The sequence below is a fragment of the Neurospora tetrasperma genome (assembly GCF_000213175.1).
Source record: "Neurospora tetrasperma FGSC 2508 unplaced genomic scaffold NEUTE1scaffold_4, whole genome shotgun sequence".
Lineage (NCBI taxonomy): Eukaryota > Fungi > Ascomycota > Sordariomycetes > Sordariales > Sordariaceae > Neurospora > Neurospora tetrasperma.
The window spans coordinates 1,580,876-1,598,988 of NW_009799102.1; the positions used below are offsets into that span (position 1 = coordinate 1,580,876).

At 53.7% G+C, this 18,113-nt stretch overlaps 5 protein-coding genes across 5 annotated transcripts; 2 read left to right on the forward strand and 3 right to left on the reverse strand.

Annotated features, from left to right (window-relative positions):
- Window positions 1-1,317: 1,317 nt before the first annotated feature.
- Window positions 1,318-3,437, reverse strand: NEUTE1DRAFT_130430 (mitochondrial citrate synthase; the record flags this gene model as incomplete). The annotated part of the gene is made up of 5 exons (XM_009853779.1): window positions 1,318-1,659; window positions 1,723-2,713; window positions 2,802-2,995; window positions 3,081-3,145; window positions 3,215-3,437. 5 exons carry the CDS (start codon window positions 3,320-3,322, stop codon window positions 1,608-1,610), a joined length of 1,410 nt encoding a protein of 469 aa, XP_009852081.1.
- A 2,473-nt stretch (window positions 3,438-5,910) lies between these two features.
- NEUTE1DRAFT_138627 (uncharacterized protein) lies at window positions 5,911-8,618 on the forward strand (the record flags this gene model as incomplete). The annotated part of the gene is made up of 6 exons (XM_009853780.1): window positions 5,911-6,039; window positions 6,116-6,361; window positions 6,574-6,676; window positions 6,768-7,824; window positions 7,881-8,049; window positions 8,103-8,618. 6 exons carry the CDS (start codon window positions 5,911-5,913, stop codon window positions 8,616-8,618), a joined length of 2,220 nt encoding a protein of 739 aa, XP_009852082.1.
- Window positions 8,619-9,225: 607 nt separating this feature from the next.
- Window positions 9,226-12,480, reverse strand: NEUTE1DRAFT_147145 (uncharacterized protein; the record flags this gene model as incomplete). The annotated part of the gene is made up of 4 exons (XM_009853781.1): window positions 9,226-9,609; window positions 9,670-11,436; window positions 11,500-11,973; window positions 12,081-12,480. The coding sequence occupies 4 exons, from the start codon at window positions 12,240-12,242 to the stop codon at window positions 9,562-9,564; spliced, it is 2,451 nt and encodes an 816-aa protein (XP_009852083.1).
- A 1,230-nt stretch (window positions 12,481-13,710) lies between these two features.
- Window positions 13,711-14,783, reverse strand: NEUTE1DRAFT_83762 (uncharacterized protein; the record flags this gene model as incomplete). The annotated part of the gene is made up of 2 exons (XM_009853782.1): window positions 13,711-13,833; window positions 13,939-14,783. 2 exons carry the CDS (start codon window positions 14,752-14,754, stop codon window positions 13,711-13,713), a joined length of 939 nt encoding a protein of 312 aa, XP_009852084.1.
- A 2,123-nt stretch (window positions 14,784-16,906) lies between these two features.
- Window positions 16,907-17,978, forward strand: NEUTE1DRAFT_95261 (uncharacterized protein; the record flags this gene model as incomplete). The annotated part of the gene is made up of 3 exons (XM_009853783.1): window positions 16,907-17,154; window positions 17,228-17,312; window positions 17,443-17,978. The coding sequence occupies 3 exons, from the start codon at window positions 17,092-17,094 to the stop codon at window positions 17,481-17,483; spliced, it is 189 nt and encodes a 62-aa protein (XP_009852085.1).
- Between the last annotated feature and the right edge of the window lie 135 nt (window positions 17,979-18,113).

Consider the following 18,113-nt stretch of genomic DNA (forward strand, 5'->3'; position numbering starts at 1 on the left):
GTACTGCGTGCTTATATTACCGTACCGTATCACGAATCTCGAGCTTGTACCAATACCACATACTGTACTGTTCGACCTGCACATAACGATCAGCCATATAACGATATTCTGGTTATAACGTTCAAGATCACTGGAACGGTGCAGATCTGTATGGGAGTAACGATCAACCTTCGTATTACGATTTCGATCAGATTTTGACGGCGAGCCACACCAAAATCGTTATACTTGGGGGGTTTGGCTCAGTTCTGAGACGTCTAGTGACAGGCCATTACAGCTCGTAACGGCCAGGAGTGGGTCCTTTTAGTTATCAACGGCCTTCTGATTAGTCTAGAAGCCCAAACTAGCCTACCTTACATTAACGATATTCTGGGCATAACGATCAAAACACCAGAAACACCCTTGATCGTTATGTGCAGGTCAAACAGTATCAGCATAGTTATCTCAGTCCCAGGTGCTTGACGTCGGGACAACATCAACTCGAGAAAATATAGAAAATTCGGAATGTTACAGTAACGTCTACTTGCCGGTTCCCAGCCCTTCTGGAATTTACGATAATCGGCGGATTGATGATGTGAGACTGTGGCGCCTTGAAGCAGGAAAGAGAAGTATCAATCACTGCAGCTGAATTTCCCAACCGTATGCCTCGGCGTTCCCAACAACCAAGTGCGCCAAGGGGGGGGGTGGGGGCACGTTTGTGACTGAGGTGCCAGGGCGGGCAGGGGAATGTCTGGGCATTCGCGGACAGCTTTGGGGAAATGTTGGAGAGCCCCGCGGCCAAGCTCTTCCCGTCGTTTGCCAGGTTTGTCGCGGGGTTCCGAATGGAGATGGGTCAGCGACAGGTACCTTTGACAACTTTCCATCTTCATTCAACCTCCTCCAAGAACCATACAAAAGCTGATGAAAGGAATCATGGTTCTCGTGACGCCAGTCTTAGGAATTCATGAGGCGAAAGTCCTATCGGGTTCCTGCCAAACACATCTGCTGAGAAGGAAAAGCTACCTCCTACAGTAAAACAGACCCAAGGAAGGGAGCCACTTTGGGGATACTACATGTCTTCTTCTTGGCTTCCAGGGTAGCTCTTGCTGCATGGACGGCTGCCGGGGTCCAAAGTCGCACTCCGGCCTCCAGGGGTCTAGCAACATTACATGATTGGCTCTGCACGTCACATGCGCCAACACAGTCCCCAGCGTTCTTCCTATTGACTGCCTGCCGCGGACAAGAAAACCCCTGGATGGGCTCAAAGGCTTCAATTGCTCAAGCGACGCCTGCGTCATTGTCGTGAGACCTTCAATGATGTGAGCGGTTTCGTTAAGGGAATTGCCATCAAAGAACGCGTGTGTGGTATATTGTCGTCATATGTATATTACAAGCGAATGAAATGGATGATATCGCCTTCCAACAACCCCGGATGTTTCTCCACATGTCTGTACACACACCAACCCTCTTGGTGCCTTGTAGTTCACGATACATCATCTGAGGCGCGAAAAGGCTGCTGCTTGAAATGAAGATCCCATCCATTCTATGCTGAAAAGAACCGAAGCCCGACCGTTTTCCGACCGTCGCGCCAAAATACCTGACCATTACTACTATCACAACAATCGCTTGATTTACAGCTTCTTGCAGATCTCGATCCACTTGTCAGTGGAGTAAGACTTGGGCCTAGAGTCGAAGTGTTAGCCATAGCCCTGAACTGACACGATATCATATGGCAGCAAGACATACCTCTCAATGGGGGCACCGACGGCGCGGTCGATAATCAGCTGAGGAAGGACACCAATGGCGCGGGAAACACCGAAGAGAACAGTGTAGTAGTTGGCCTCAGTAAGACCATAGTGCTGGAGAAGGACACCAGAGTGGGCATCGACGTTGGGGTAAGGGTTCTTGGTCTTGCCGTGCTCGGTGAGGACCTTGGGGGCGATCTTGTAGACCTGGCTGACGAGCTGGAACATGGGGTCCTCGGGGAGGTGCTCCTGGGCGAACTTGCGCTGGGCAGAGTAGCGGGGGTCGGTCTTGCGGAGGACGGCGTGGCCGTAACCGGGAACAACGCGACCGGCGTTAAGGGTGTCCCAGAGGTACTTGGTGATGGCCTCATCGGAGAGATCGTCACCGATGACCTTCTTCATCTCGGTGAGCCAGTTAAGGACCTCCTGGTTGGCAAGACCGTGGAGGGGACCGGCGAGACCGTTCAGACCGGCAGCGACGGAGAGGAAGGGAGAGCTGAGAGCAGAGCCGACAAGGTGAGTGGTGTGGGCAGAGACGTTGCCACCCTCGTGATCGGTGTGGATGGTGAGGTAGAGACGGAGGAGCTCAACGAAGTCCTTGTTGTCGCCGAAACCGAGCTGGTTGGCGAAGTTGAAGGAGTAGTCCTTGTCCTTCTGGACAGCAGCGACCTTGCCGCCCTTGAACACGTTCTGGTAGATGCGGGCAGCAATGGTGGGGAGCTTGGCAATGAGGTCCATGGAGTCCTCAAAGGTGTAGCCCCAGTACTCCTTCTTGTTGATACCCTTGGCGTAGGCACGGGCGAAGGAAGAGGTGTGCTCGAGAGCGGTGACAGCGAGGGAGAGCTGAGCCATGGGGTGGAGGTCAGAGGGGCAGCGGTCGATGAGCTCCTCAATGAACTTGGGGACATCGGAGCGGGCAGCCCACTCGGCAGAAAGGTCGCGGACCTGCTGCTCGGTGGGGACCTCACCGGTCAGGAGAAGCCAGAAGAGACCTGCGTAGCAAGTCAATACACAAGACCGCTTAAACACGATATCTCACGGTGCATGGTCCTGGCAAGGCGCGCAGGAGTGTGAACGTACCCTCGGGCAGGGGCTCCTTGCCGCCGGGAGCCTTGGGAAGCAGTTCCTGGCACTCGGGGATGGTCTTGCCGCGGAAACGGATACCCTCCTCGGCGTCGAGGACGGAACCCTCCCAGACAAGGCACTTGATGCCACGGGCACCGCCATAGACCTGGTCGAGAGTGACCTTGTCGACGACCTTGGAACCGTGCTCCCTGAGGTTGGCAGGACAGATCAGCAACACGATAGACGAGTCGAGAAGCTATCGACAGCTTATGCCGAGGCAGAGGTAGAGCTTACTTGCGGAGGGCCTTGATCTTCTCGATGTTCTCGGGGAGGAGCTCAGCGAAGCGCTCCTTGAGAGTCTATCACGGCCAAAGAAGCGCGGTCAGCGGATGATGTCAGTGTGTCCCCGGCTCATGAGACTGCCTTACCTGAGTCTTGGAAGAGTAGCATCTGGCGGCAGTGAAGGCAGTCTGGCGAGAAGTGAGGTTGATGGAGGACCTCAGGGCGGCGGAGCCCAGGCGCATAACGGGAGCCATGGTTTACTGAGTGGGAGGACGGGATGTGGTGTGGTTGAGGAGAAAGGAACAGTACGGAAAGGAGAGAAGAAAGGGAAAAAGTTCAGGTTGAAGCAATCAAGGCGGCACGGGCTTGAAAAAAAAGCGCAGCCGGGGAGCAGGCAATGCGTGGGAAAATATGCCTGACCTGCCGTCGCAACCAGCGAACCAGGGCAGGTCCAGAGGTCCGTTAGGTGGCTTTGGCGGGCTCTGCTCCCGTCGCTCCTGCCGGGGGATTGGCCTGCCCCGACTGGATGCGAATTGCCCGCAATTGCCAGTGCCAATTGGATCCAATAATGTTCACGGGCGGGAGCAAATGGGCGGGGCTCCCACTCTGCTCGGGCCAGTGGACCGGGGTGTTTGGGCCAGTTCTCTCACGAAGTCAGGTTGTATTGTACAATACACCGCGATGCTCTTGACACGACACGCTGCTTGATCCACAATGGCCGACTCGTAGACAGGCAGCTGCTCCTCTTCCCGCGCGTATCCGCGAGTATGAGACTGGAGAAGCCCACACCGTAATCACCGTAGAGGCCGGCGCCAGGTCTCTGTATTTCGATGAATACAATACCCAGCCCTGAATGTGGTCAATTTGGATCATGAAGCTGAACATGGAACTCTGCGGGCCAAAGGTTCAACGTTTCTATCCGGATGTACGTGGAGGTAGCTTGGCCGAGCTGCCGAGCTCGAGCGGGTCAGGGGGTCGCTGACGCCGTTCTAAGGATCGAACGCGGGGCGGCTCCCACACGTGTGTTTCGGTTCCCAAGTCTCCTCCCGTCCATGCGCGCGGTAAAAGGATGGCCGACGACGGAAGACCGGAAGAACACCTGGACACGACCACGCTGAACACTTGCGGCACCGACATCATGTGCACGTCTCTGCAATCGCATGTGTCTCGAGGGACAGCGGTTGTCAGACCAGACCTCAACATGGCCATGTCAAAACTGCTTGTTCACTCGCATGTCGAGGTCGACACCGACATGCATTGACGTCACGGAACCCTTTGGGCCTTTGGGACTACCTATGTACTTGGCCCTTGCGAGATCCCTAACTCATCCGGGGAAGCCGCCCCTTTTGACAGGTGTGGAAACGTTCCTGCTCCGGGTTTCCAGAAAACAACATTGGAATTGCCAATTGATGGACGGATTGATAACAGATGAACCCGCCTGCACAATCTGTTCCCTAGCACGTCCTCGACACTCAACGCTCATCATCAATGTTCGTGGAACCTTCGGGGTTGCATGGAGAGTCGGATGGAGCACGCAACCGACTCCAGTGTAGGGCTTCATCCAATCTCAAGTAGGATGTGGATCAACGGTTGGTGTTCCTAATTTACCGCAATCCGTCTGGGCTTTGTTGCCTTAGTGCCTCATACTCTTGGTATGTACGTGCGTCAGGCCACAACACGTTTGACACCTCTCTGCAAGGTTCTCGTTTTAAAAGAAGGTTTTCCGAGTCTTCAGTCACAACAGTTCGAGGCGGGTCTGATTCGAACCAATCGAGGCGTGATCGGGTGGCTTGAAAAAGTGCCTGCCAGTTCGTTCCTCGGGCCACGCATCACAGCCACGGTGCCACAGCAGCACAGGCAGCAGGGCAGGCAAACCGAAGCGACGGACGGATGCAATCGAACCCGACAGACGACTCGAGTAGAGTCAAGATCAGGGCAGCCACTACAGCCGAGTACCCACCCACCTGCACCAACCACCGACCACTGGCACTCCCCGTCCAGTCCACTTCTTCTACTTCTGCAACGACAACTTTTCTTTCTCCCCGCTTTCCAACCCCAACTCCCTCCTCACTTCTCGCATCACCACCACATCACGCTTTTGTCGTCATCAGCGAAAATAATCTTAAACGCCAACGGAGACCGCCTTTGTCAATCCAGCAATCCAGTAATCGACTAGTCGCCCAGGATTTGTCTCGACTCAGCACAAGCTCACCTGGATTTTCTCACTTTCTACTTAGTAGCCTCACAGTAAAAGGGTGCGCCCAGATCACATCCGCGCAGGTCAAGTCCTGATCTCGGCTGCCCTTCGTACAGCTGCTTTCGTTGCGGTTCTTGCACGTCGTCACAGCTATCCCCAGCTGGTGGTTTCCACTTCGCGCGTCACGTCAGAAAAATAAAAAGGACCATCGTATTCTTGCTCGCACACGCGCCGGCCAGCAACATATATCTCTGGCCTCTCGGCTTCTCTTTTTTTGCTAGGACTTTGCACTGGCCTACGGCTTCTGCGCTCGTCTTAAGACGCACAGAAAGGACAGTCTCTTCGTACAAGCTGCTCTCTTCTGAGTACCCGGTGGCGCGGGCAAATTGCAGCTTCGTAACCTCGGTGATATACGTCGAGAAGCAAGGAAAGCAGACCTTGGATGCCGACCTGTTTGAGCCTTAATCAACGTACTCCGTCTTTCCACCCGTGACAAAGGAGCATGGTATTGGCATAAAACCTTTAATCAGCCTTCACCGTATCACAACCGTACTACATCGCAGCTTGTATCTCCAAGCCCAACGGCCAAGTTGATTGCCGACTTCAGCTGGTCTTGCTCGATTTTTTAAACAAAAATCATCAATCATGTCGTCGTCACAGGCGGCCGTAGCTGAACTAGAGAAGGGCCTCGGGGACATGCAAAACCTGAAACCGCCCGGTGTCTCTGGCTCGAAGATCAATAGCCTCACCATGCTGTGTTTGAACAACGTCCAGGTAAGAAGCGCGCCATGTCTGGGCTCGACAGTATGCACGATGGAGGCACCAGAGCTAACCACACATCCTTTGACAGTACGAATCACAGCTGGTTCAGAAGTTATATACCCACTACAAGAAGACACCAAACACTCACAAGCTGGGCGTCCTATACGTCGTAGATTCCGTAACCCGCAAATGGTTGGAGAAGGCAAAGGCCCTTGAACAGCCCGTCACCCTTGGTGCACAGGATGGCACCTATGCTGCCGGTGTCCATAGAGTGACTGAACTAATGCCCATGTTCATGAACGCCATCATCTCTTCGGCCCCCGAGGATCAAAAGGTACGCACACAACCGCACACTCATGTGCCGTCTTACACTTATACCTCCATTTCTGCCAACGGACTAGACCCCGAGCACACTTGGGAGCGGCTGTAAGATCAGGCCACACCAGTCGTCTTCACTTTTCTAGACCATATCGTGCATCCATTCTTGGTTGTATTTAGTGTCCAGTATCATGTTGTTCATAAACTCACACCCGTATCGTCTTGTAGGAGAAGATCAAGAAGCTGGTCGACATATGGGAAAAGGGCCAGACGTTTCCTCCCGATATGGTCAACACCTTCAAAGAGAAGCTGAATGCTCATCAACAGCCCAGTAGGTTTTGCCCGGTTCCTTCCAAGCATATGCCCTTACGCCTGTGCGGTGCTCGTTGTTTGCCTGATCTAACTGTATCGTGTGCCGATAGATGTCTCGACAACACCACCAGGCAGTCCCCCTCCCAACCCGCTGGCTTCCTTGCAGGCCGCTAGCAGACCTCTCCCTATGCCTACAACTACCGCCGTAATGCCGTCCAACATCCTGGAGACCTTAGCAAATCTTGCCCGCTTGAATGCGAATGCGGCTCAGAGTAATTCCAGCGCGGCCGCCCCTGCTCCCGCCCCGGCCGTAACTGCGGCTGTGGCCCCGTCTCCGGTACAAGTGGGGGTCCCGCAGATTCCTCCTGTTACTCCTTCCACGCCGCATCCCATGTTTCCTACTTCTGGCCAGCCTAGCAATGGAGCATTGCCAGCCGGATTTCTTCCCGGTGTGGGGCACCCGGGTATGCCGTACTTATCAGCATCGCAGCCGGCGGGGCAGTCGGTGAACATGCCACCGACGATGCCATTTGGCTTCCCAGCTCCGGCCGCACAGCCAGCTCAGCCTGCGCAAGTGCCAGGAGCAGCCCCTAGTGCGAATGCCGCCACGACGGTTCAGCTGTTCGCCGCCCTCGCCGCCCAGGGCATCCCTCTTGACAAGATTGCCAGTGTAATGCAGCTGATGGGTCAACCAAGTGGCACCGCCCCGGCAGCACCTCCCCAGTCCGTTGCTCAGCCTCTATATGCCGGCTATCCTCCTCCTCCCCCTGCTGGCGGTGTATCTGCTGCCCCTGCATGGGAGTCCGTGAGACATGATGAATCACGTGATCGTAATGGCTATCATGATGGGATGAGGTCTCCAAATAGGCCTCGGGGTCGCTCTCGCTCACGCTCGCCGCGGCGCTGGGATGTCAGGGGGTCGCCTCGAGCCCGCGGTAACGATCGCTTTGATTATGGGAGGAGCACCCCGCCCCGTGGCCGTCCGGATGATCGTGGTAGAGACCGGGATATGCGTATTCCCGACTACCGACAACGGTCGCCCCCCAGCCGTAGACATGAAAGCCCCGGTCAGGAGCCGCCCTCCGAGAAATGGGTCAAACACGATCCTACTCTTCCCAATGGTCACATCAAGGTGTATAGCCGCACGCTGTTTGTCGGCGGTGTGACGTAAGTTTGCCAAGCTGATCTCCAGCCTATATGTGCATTGACTGACAGACATGTAGATGTTCCGAAGCTGAACTCCGCTCCATCTTTGGTCGCTATGGCGAAGTACAAACGTGCATTGTCAACAAAGAGAAAAGACATGCCTTTGTCAAGATGTACTACCGTCAAGATGCTGAGAATGCAAAGAAAGCCATGGAAGAGAACAGAGGCTCCGACGTCCAGCTGCGGGTAAGTTTGCGACTCATATCTTCGTTATTGGTCGCCAACTAACGATTTTGTAGACTCGTTGGGGTGTTGGCTTTGGCCCCCGTGACTGCAGTGACTACCAGACTGGGATTAGTGTCATTCCTATTCATAAGCTCACCGAAGCCGACCGGAAATGGATGTTGACGGCGCCCTATGGCGGAAGTGGTGGCCAACCTATTACCACCGGTCTTGTTGTCGAGGAGCCAGACATTGAGATTGGCGCAGGTGTTTCGTCAAAAGCCATCAGTCGACGTATGCAGACAGACAAAGGGGGTAACCATGGTCCCAAGTCAAGCCGCCGAGATGAGGAGCCCCAGCATCCTAATGGGAACGCAGGTGGACCGCCCCCTGCCGGTAACCGCTGGCGGCAGGGTCGCGAGAAGCATCGAAACAACAGTGGCGATGACAGACGCGGCGATCGGAATGACAAGAATGCAGCCAACGATGACCCGATTGTGATGGGCTTGCCTGGAAACATCACTGTTGGACCGAACGGCATCAATTTTCCTCCTAATTATGCCTTCACATCCAACAGCACGCCCAACAACTAAAGGGTTCGGTTCCTGCTGGCTCGCGGAGATAAAGGCCCAGGGAAAAGCTGAGGAAGACGAATCTGAAGAGAAAGCACACAGGCGAGGGATCAGTTCAGGGAGGAGATACCCCTTGAGATGGATAAAGAACCATGGAGGAAAAAAAAAGTTACTGCTATGGGGCCGGAGGCTATCGTTATTTGCGGCGTATTGGTATTCATTTTTCTGGGTCACTACGTTAGTGGAGGGGCAGCGGTAGGGTATTGCTCTAGGTCCGGTGTATCCTATCTGGTTCTTCTTCAAAGCAGAGGGTTTCTTGATGGTTATGATCCTTCCGCGACTGATACTTTATTTCTTCTCTTTCGTTAGATGCCTCTTGACGGTTTTACCATTCTGAAAACCGGTATGATGATTGGTCACCTTAGAGCGAGAAAAACGTACACTTCTTGTATTCTACTGTAGTCCTTGCTGAGAAGCGTCTCATCCAACCTAGTCCTGCATAAAACAACGATCTATTTGCAGATTCACTATGGTCAATGTCCGAGCTAGAATAAGTACTGAAGATGGTGTCTGCTCTCATTCGGACGGCATATGACAGAAATCCAGACCAAGGTCAAGTCTCTTCGAGAACGTGTTTAACAATGGCGGTATTGTGCTTCTCCAGCTTACGTATCGCGCTGTGTTTGTACAACTCTGGCAAGTCAATGCACTAGCAAGGCGTTTGCGTTTGACCTCAAACTGATGGCAAAAGCATAGTAACGATAGAGCACTAGCTCGATAACGCTTCGAAGATTCGCTTTTGTATTCGGATGATCTTTCGGGTACCCAAGCTTTGTGCTGACCATATGCTCAACAGTACTCGATCAACCACCACCCTTGATCCCTTTACGCCTCCTTTTCCCCTTGATAGCCGTGTTTGGCCTTACCTTCCCACTTACTGACTGGCTCGCGCCTCGCAGCACTCTCAATATTCCAACTTTATCCTTCCCTTGACCCCTGAATAAGCATCATCCTGTTTCATCAAAGTTAGCAATGCAATCAACTACATCCTTGCCACGAACTAGAGACTTACCTCAGCCTTCCTCTTCCTCCCCCCAAATCCATTCTCCCCGCCCATGCTCATTAATCCATTGTCACCACCATCTCCAGGCCCAACACCGCCACCAACACTGCCATTTACCTCCTTATGGCAACTGGCATGATATACCCTCTCGCCTACTTTCGTGGCGTCCATCCACACCCACTCCTGCGCCTCATCAAGCCACTTCATCTCGAATCTTTCCTGGCAGATGGGGCACATGTTATTGACTTTGGCGGAATCCTCGGGAACGGGGATGTAGTCGAGACCGCCCCTTTTGCCTCCCTTTCTACCACCGCCGTGACCGGGCATGGCTTTCCCGCCACCATGACCTCCCGAATGATCAGCACCCATGATGCCACCACCTGGGTACAGAGAGTTGGGGTTATAAGAATTATTGAAGCTCGCCTCGGGGTCATAATCATCCTCATCCTCATCCACATTATCATCATAGTTGAGTGTATCCTGACCCGGCACACCTCCACCACGACCACCATGACCACCGGCACCACCACCAGCAGTAGTATCAGAACGGTGACCGTGATCAGAATCAATCGCTTCCAATGAGTTCACCCAATCTGACTGCTCCACCCACCAGGACCGGTGCTGTCCGCGTCGCTCCGCGTCCGTCACCCGCTGGTGCACGCGGAAGTGCCAGTCCATGTGCGCTGTCTTCTTGCGCCGGCCTTCCTCGTCGGTGCCGAACCGCCGGCCGCACTGTGTGCAGGGGGGGCCGAGGTCTTCGTGGAGTCGGTTGATGAGTTGTGGGCCGCGGTACTGTTTGAGGGTATAGGTCCAGGCGGCGGCCGGGGCGGCGGCGGGTGCTGTTGCTACGGGAGCGGGAGCAGCAGGAGTGGTGCCGGACAGAAGACCGGATTGTCGAAGCATGGCAAGTAACGCTGATGGGTTGGACACTGGTGCTGGCGGTGCGGCCGCGGGAACGGTGGGAGGAGCGGAAGCTGCGGGCTTAGGAGCCTCGAGAGGTGGTGGTGCTGCCAGGCCCACTGTTGGTGTTTGTGATCGAAGAACAGCCGCGATGACGGGTGGCAAGGCTGCCAGACTACCAGCGGCAGCAGCGGGAACCGGAGTAGGAGCTCCAGCTACCGGTGGTACAGCCGGTGGTGGTATCGGTGTCGCGATGGGAGGCTGTGGCGTGCCTGTCTGTGATGGTGTAGGGGTAGCAGACTTTCGGGTAGCACCAGCCAGCAAGGCGGCGAGAGCGCCTTGCCCGAACAAAGAGTCTATCGAGAGGGCACCTCCGGCACCAGCACTCGGACCCGCCACGGCCGAGGCAGAAGGAGGACGCCCCCCTGGTACTTGAGGAGGAGGAGGAGGAGGAACAGCACCGGGAATGACCGGAGGTGTTGGGGTAGCGGTGTATGGGACGGGATATTGAAGAGGCGCGGCGGCGACAGGAGCGCTGCCAGTAGCAGCAGCAGCAGCAGCAGCAGAGGCGGCAGTAGCAGCGCTGCGCATGTTTACGGACAGTTCAGTGATCTTTTCTTTCACGAGCATTAACTGCTCCTGCGGCACGTCTGGCCTCTGAATCAAGGTCTGCAGATCCAGCAAGGCCTTCAGTCTAGTTTGTTTACCTACGTCCAGCGGATCTCGCGCAAACTCGGCCCTCTCTGCAACGATGAGCTGCTGGATATCGTCTCTTAACCTCTCTATGCTTATACCCTGGTAAGGAACTTGGGGCTGGTGATAGGGGGCTCCATACGGAGGCTGGGTGGTGGCGCGAGGAGGAAGCACATCGGGACCCTGGGAGTGTTGTTAGTATCAATGCACGAAAGAGATCGAACAAGAAAGACAGGGGTAACATACGTTATGAGGGCGCATAGGAAAGGCCGCGTTTCCTCCGTGCGGCGGCATATGTCCGTTAGGAGGCGGATATTGCTGTCCTGGTTGTTGTGTCGCTGGTCGAACGTTTGGAGGAGTTGGCGTATCTCTGTGAGGAGGGGCTGGGGGACGGGCTCCGCGGAGCATATACTGCTGCCCTTGGTAACTGCTCTGGTTGACTTGAAGGGCAACATTCTTGGCCGCGATCAGGGCGTTCTCGATCGGTTTGACCACCTCGGGAGGGAACACGGGCTTCGTGGATATCGAGCCCGGTACTGGCTCCTTCCAGGTCTTCAGCATCTCGTCCATCTTCCGCCTGGTTGGGTTGTCGACTTTGGTGTAGGCGCCCATGAAGATGGAGTAGAGCTTGGGCCCAAAGTAGAGGGCGTATGGTGTCGGGACATTCTTGACCACCGAGTCGAGCACGTAGAGGGCCGGTAGGGTTCGAGGAGGTGGGACCTAGGTAAAGTATCAGACACATGCATCTTTTGAGGAAGTGGCGTTGCTCATAGGTCTCGGTTGTCTATGCCTTGGGCCAGAACCGTCGCGGTGGAGAGGCGGCGTACCTTTTTGATGTGGTTTGTCAAGACCTCAGCAATGGCCAAACCATGGTGGGCGTTCTCTCGCGCAATATTCGTCAAAGTCGCAATCTCTATCCTTGAGTTTACGGTCAAGTCCTCCAGGGCCTGCCGATAGTCCTCGGCAACATCAGCGGCGTCGTCGGCCATTGTTGAAAGCGTCAACGGATACCAGGTACCGCCGCAGACGTGGAACAAGGAGACAGACGCAGGGTCGCGCCAACTAATGATAGACCTTTTTTGGATTCTTGGTTTGTGTTTTTCGCAGCAAAGTGCTTGCGCGAAAGGGAATACACCACCACACAGAGATATGCTCAAACTGGCCCAAGTCTTTTTTCTCCTGGCCTTCAGGGAAGTTTGAAGGCGGTAGAGGCAGATAGTTTATCTTCTACCAGAAGTCACGACTTGATCAATGTGTGCGTTGTCTTGTTTTGTGTTGTCCTTGCTTTTTTCCCCCCCCAAAGCGCAATCCTCCACGGCCTGCCTCTATTGATGTGTCACCCCGACCACGATCGACGCACCATTCGAAGCGTGCTGTTTGTAGTCAATGCTCGTCGGTATACAATTCTCTAGATGGCTGTCAAGAGGCGGCAAGTTGCAAAAGTGGCGCGAAGAGAACAGCAGAACAACGAAACGGAGGAGCAAAGACCGTCAGATGGATGAGCCGAGATAGCGTGGTGATTCGGTGGTGATGGGCGGGTGAAGGTTGCTGAACTGGTGATTCTTCTGACGGGTCAATTCGAAGAGGTCTTTGTCCTCTTAGCTGTGGATTGTCGAGGGGTCAGCGGGAGACCAGAAACTTGTCGCGGTTTATGTACGATTTTCTTAGATTTACAGTTTCGAGTTGCAAAGTGGAAGGAGGGCGAGAAGATTGGTGACGAGAAGAAGTCGCTCCTCCCGTCCTCGCAATCCAGGTTGCTTTGTCTGCAAAGGGTGGACACTGGAGCCACTGCAGGCCAAGAAGGGCGTGAATGTGCTTTTGCAATACCTAGGTACCTAGTGTAGAGCAGTAGAGGTACCTACAATAGCCTGCCGCGATACGGATGCACAAAAGGTACGTACTGTGTATCTTATCGGTATGCACAGGCCACTACATTGCTTGGGCTTATCAGACCGACCCGACGTTGGGTTCCCCTTTCACCTTCACTATCGCAAGCTGGATTCATCCATGTTCCCCATCACGCCTCCATGGGCTAAATGCAGGTCCTCAACTGAACTGAGTGCAGACTGACTTGGGTTGTTCTTCCAATTTTGGATCTCATAACGTATTTCTTTTCCTTTTCGTGATGCGATGACGCATACTTATCTTCATACATTTCACCACTGTTTCCCACATTATCAGCTTTCTCCCTTTTCGTGAGTCGTATCCCCTTTCGGAAGTGAACCATTAACTGTGTATTCTCAATTCTTCGTCATGATGGCACCTGGGCCAAGAATACAAAAACGCCTTGACCATATGCAGAATCTCTCATACTGGGTATTTTCAAAGGAATAAAAATGAAAAGAACAGGGGAAAGAAAAAGAGAAGAAAAAAATGCCAGCTATCTACAGAAGTCCGTCGCTCATATCCCAGCCCATCTCAAATTGTACGACCCATCATCACTCAGCCCACCAACCCTTAGAACCGGGACATGTTCGCATCACTGTACAGACTCGGGCTCCTCCTACCGCCATTGTAGTAAGGGTGTAGCACAGTTGGCGGTCTCTGGACGTTTGGCGAGACGGGGCTGGAACGGTCATTCTGGGGCGGAGGGCTGTTGTTTCTTCCTGCGCCGGTGTTGATAGGGAAGCGTCCGCCACTGTTTCTGCGGTTGCTGCGGAAGCTGTCGCCGCGTTCGAGGTCGACAGTATGATCACCAGATCGCTTGCTGTCCGCGTTCATCTGAGGAGTGGGCGCCACCACCCCAACGCTGGGGATGGGGTCGCTAATGACGGGGAACCTGCCGGATTTGCGAAAGTTTTTGGGAAAGGCCGCCCTGGTCCATCTGTGCGCCCGCGCCTTGAAGGTGTTGTCCAGCTCCGGCTGCTCTTGCTCCTGCACCACCGGGGGGTAGTAGTGGTCGTTCACCGCCGGTGGCAGATCCTCGGGGTAGCCACTCTGGCTACTGTAGTAGTCAGGGAATGGGTCCTGCTTCTCGATGATGCCCTTAGCTTGGTCACCGTGGCTGCGGATCATTCTGGCCGTGATTCGTCTTCTGATCTTGCCCTCGCCTTCAGAAGTGTTGAAGATGAGCGACGCGACGACGTTGAAGACGCCGAAAGTGAGGGAGAGGATGCCCGAGGCGAGTACGAGGCGCCACATGGCGAGTCCGAGGTTGTCCATGGAGTAGGCCGGTTTGACCAGATCGCCCATGATGGCGCAGCCCATGACGACCATGGCTAGACCGAGCCATACCAGTGAATGAGTCGGACATAGGACAGGCCAGCTCCTGGCAAAGAATCCTCTGAACGACCTAATGTTCAACTCGGAGATGAAGAGAAAGATGGCGACGGCGAAGACGAAGAAGTGGGAAGCCGAGTCGAAAAAGTCGAAGCGTCCACCAAGACATGAGAGTACAATCATGATCCAAGAGGACGCCATGGCCATGGCGAGGCCGATGAGGGTGAGAGCCCGAAGTCCATTGAGGACTAGGTAGCCGGTACCTTTGATCGTAGGAAGCATCTCGAGCTCCTCGTATTCGAATGCTGATTCTGGGTTTGGGTCAGTCCTGTCTGGTACAGGAAACTGGTTGTCGCCGTTGTGCTGCTCGTGTTCATGCATATTGACTCACAATGAATGTCTTGATGAGACCGCTATCGTAGCCTCTGACCTGCAGATTGCTATTTTGTGTGGGTTTTTTTCCTGAAGATGTATCTGGCAAGCAGATGTTTTGGCGGTGGTCTTTTTTTCCTCTGTCGAAGACTAGGAGAGAAGAGTCCGGGGGAACAGGAAGGTAAGGAAAGGCGTAAGAAGTAAGTAGAGACCGTAGAGGTCTGGGTTCTATCGAGGACTTATGTAGCAATAAGGAATGAATGGCTAAGGATGGCCCATGGCCATTGTCTCCCAAGGACAATAGGGCTGCGGGAGGCTGAATAAAGAGAGCGAATTGTTCATACGGATGAAATGGGGAGGAGATGGGCCACACGCAATGGACACAATGAGGAGTCTACTGATATATCGGACGGCAGAGAAGGGACGCACATGCTCTTACAAAGGCAATGTTCCGTCGAACAATATGATTGAATGATTGACGGTCCGGCACATGAATAGAACAGAGACGGCAAGGATCTGGGCCGTGAGTGTTTCTAGTGTTTCGCATGGGTCGCTTTTATCGAGGAAACTCTCATGGCCAATGAAGCAGTAGGCGCTCAAGGAGTTAAGTCGTCCCACTTGGGTTTTGTTTTTTTTTTTTTGGTTTTTTTTTGGACCGAGCCAAATGTGAGGACCCGCGGGATGAGGGTTAGCAGACCAGTCAGATCTGCTCATCTCCAAGGTTTTCTTTCCTCTTACCCTCGTCCAGTTTCCCCAGATATCTGGCGAGCTAGGAATGGTTCCACGGCCTGACGTTTGAGCCAGTCAATGGACGCAAGGCGGCTAAAAAAGACGTGCAGATCAAATCCCATCCAATGCCCCTGCAGCCGCCTCTTTCAAGTGAGCATGCTTGCAAGGAATTGGCCAAGGATACGTATCTTCCCAATACATAGTTGCCGGGGTCGATCTGGACAATGAATTCATCTTCAAGTTGGGGTGAACTCGGCCGGTCGATTGGTTGACGGTTTTCGAGGCCCGTTTCAGATTTGCATGTAGCCTGGGACGTGGAAGTGCCCAAGCAGATGCTCCAGAATAGCAGCAGAGGTTTGGAAAACAGACGCGAAAAGTTGTAAATCGACCTGGACTTCTTCTCGCAGGTTCCTAGTCATATGACAACATTTGGAATTTGCAAAGCAACTGAACAGAGCGACTGTCCATGGATCGGCAGCGATGCATCTACTGTACTATGTACATGTACTGTACACTATTTTACGTGTGTTCGGATACTGCCGAGGCGGCGCTAACAATGAATGCTTCATGTGGGTCCTTTCACTGAGCGTTCCTGATCGTCCAAGATAGCGCTGACAAGATCTGATATCAAAAGATACCTAGATGTTGAAAGCACGAATTAACAAGAGGCTCAAATGACCCGAATATATCAGGCACGAGTTTCCAGGTTTCCGCATGACATTGATTGAGGTGGGTGTCGAGAAGGCTTCGTGAGTTGTGACTGCTCCCAATTCTACACTCACTATCTACTACCTACCTACCTTGCTTGCCCCAATGCCCCTGGTGGCCCGTGCCTAACGACTACAACCACCCTGCGGGCATCAGACCTAGGTTCTCAGTAACTCGAACCCTGAGGGCATGTTTTTCTTCTTCTTTTGTGATGGAACTGACTGAGCAAACGGCTCCTTTTGTTACTAGATTTGATATTGATATCCAAACAAATGCCGAGAAAAACAATCCGATGGAGTACAAGCCGAGAACAAGACTTCTCGCGGGGCTTACAGATTTCAGTACCCCGTGCTTACACTACACCGCGATCATGACCCACCGCGCCCGATCCCTAGCGCAGAGGGAGGTGCCAGAGCGCGGCAGTGTCCTTTGCAAAGCTGAAAATTCGATTGGCCACCAGGTCGCGCCCTGACCACCAGGCCTTGTCCGACCCCAGCAGTCGAAGCGCCCAGAACCAAACTCTCTTTGAGTGGGTCCAGTACGGTGGCTCCCTCACCACTCAGCCTCGCACCTCGATCAATGCTTTCAAGTCTTCTCGGATCCCCTGACCACTCACTCAGCCAGTTTTCCAATTCCTCCTCATCGCGCGATCTTCCAGGGAGCACAACAACCGCCTGACCGGGTCTACGGACTTCTGAAACGCTCCCTAACTTCTATTCTTCGACCTTGCCCTGCCTTTACCCGCACGCGCTACTTACCGCGTCTAATATCTTCGCTTCGTCATCCATTCACCGCCAACCGCCAAACACCATGTCCCGCGGTAACCAGCGCGAGAAGGCCCGTGAGGCTAACCTCAAGAAGCAAGCTGCTCAGGTATGACTTCCCAATGCCGAAAGATGACACTAATCAGGGGCTTTGCTAATGTCCGCCCTTCTCCCTGCAACAGAAGAAGGTCAACAACAAGAGCGGCACTGAGATGCAGCGCGATAAGGAAGCTGTCGCCGCCCTCATGAGGGCCAAGCAGGCGGCCGGTAAGTTCTATCCACTTGGTCTCCAGGCTATCTCTGCCCATTATGACACAAATTTGTCATCTCTTCGATCAACGTCATCGCACTCTAGCCCCTTCTCTACTCCCTTGCTGACTCTCTTTCTCCCACTTAGCCGATGCGAAGAGGGCTGCTGAGGCTGCCAAGAAGAAATAAACGGCCATCTCAAACAGTCCAACTACCCACGTGGTTGGAGGAGATATGAATCTGATCAACGGGAACTCGTCTTTCTCGCTGCGCGATTATCTTTATTTACCTCATCCCCATAGTCGACAGCGACTATAAGCAGTTGCGGGGATGCCCCCGTGTCTATCAGACCGGGATCGGTCTTTCCATCCATCTTTATACCGTTCGGAGTGTTTTACGGCGTCACAGACCAGGGAGGAAGACTTGGGGAGTATCTTGATTTATTGGAGCAAAGCTTGGGCATTCATGGCGTGAGCGTGGGAATACCATCTTGAATTAACACAATTTCTTGGAAGCATCATCAAATCCGGAAGGCTTTTTTTCCCGTGTGGGGCCGACGCATGCTCGGTCGGCTACGGTTGTCCTTATCACTGTTTTGCATGTGCGCAAACTGGCTTGTCAAACTTCTGTCTTTTGGCTGATCTCAGTATTGCAGCTCCTTTGTTGATTCTTACGGCATTTGATAACCAAGGTAAGGACAGCGGCGGGATAACATTTCGCAGTGAAGAAGATTATTAATGTGTGTAACGCTTCAAGCGACAGCCATTCCTGACCAAGTTATAGGTATCCAACCGTAATCCTGTCCCTTGCCCCTTCATG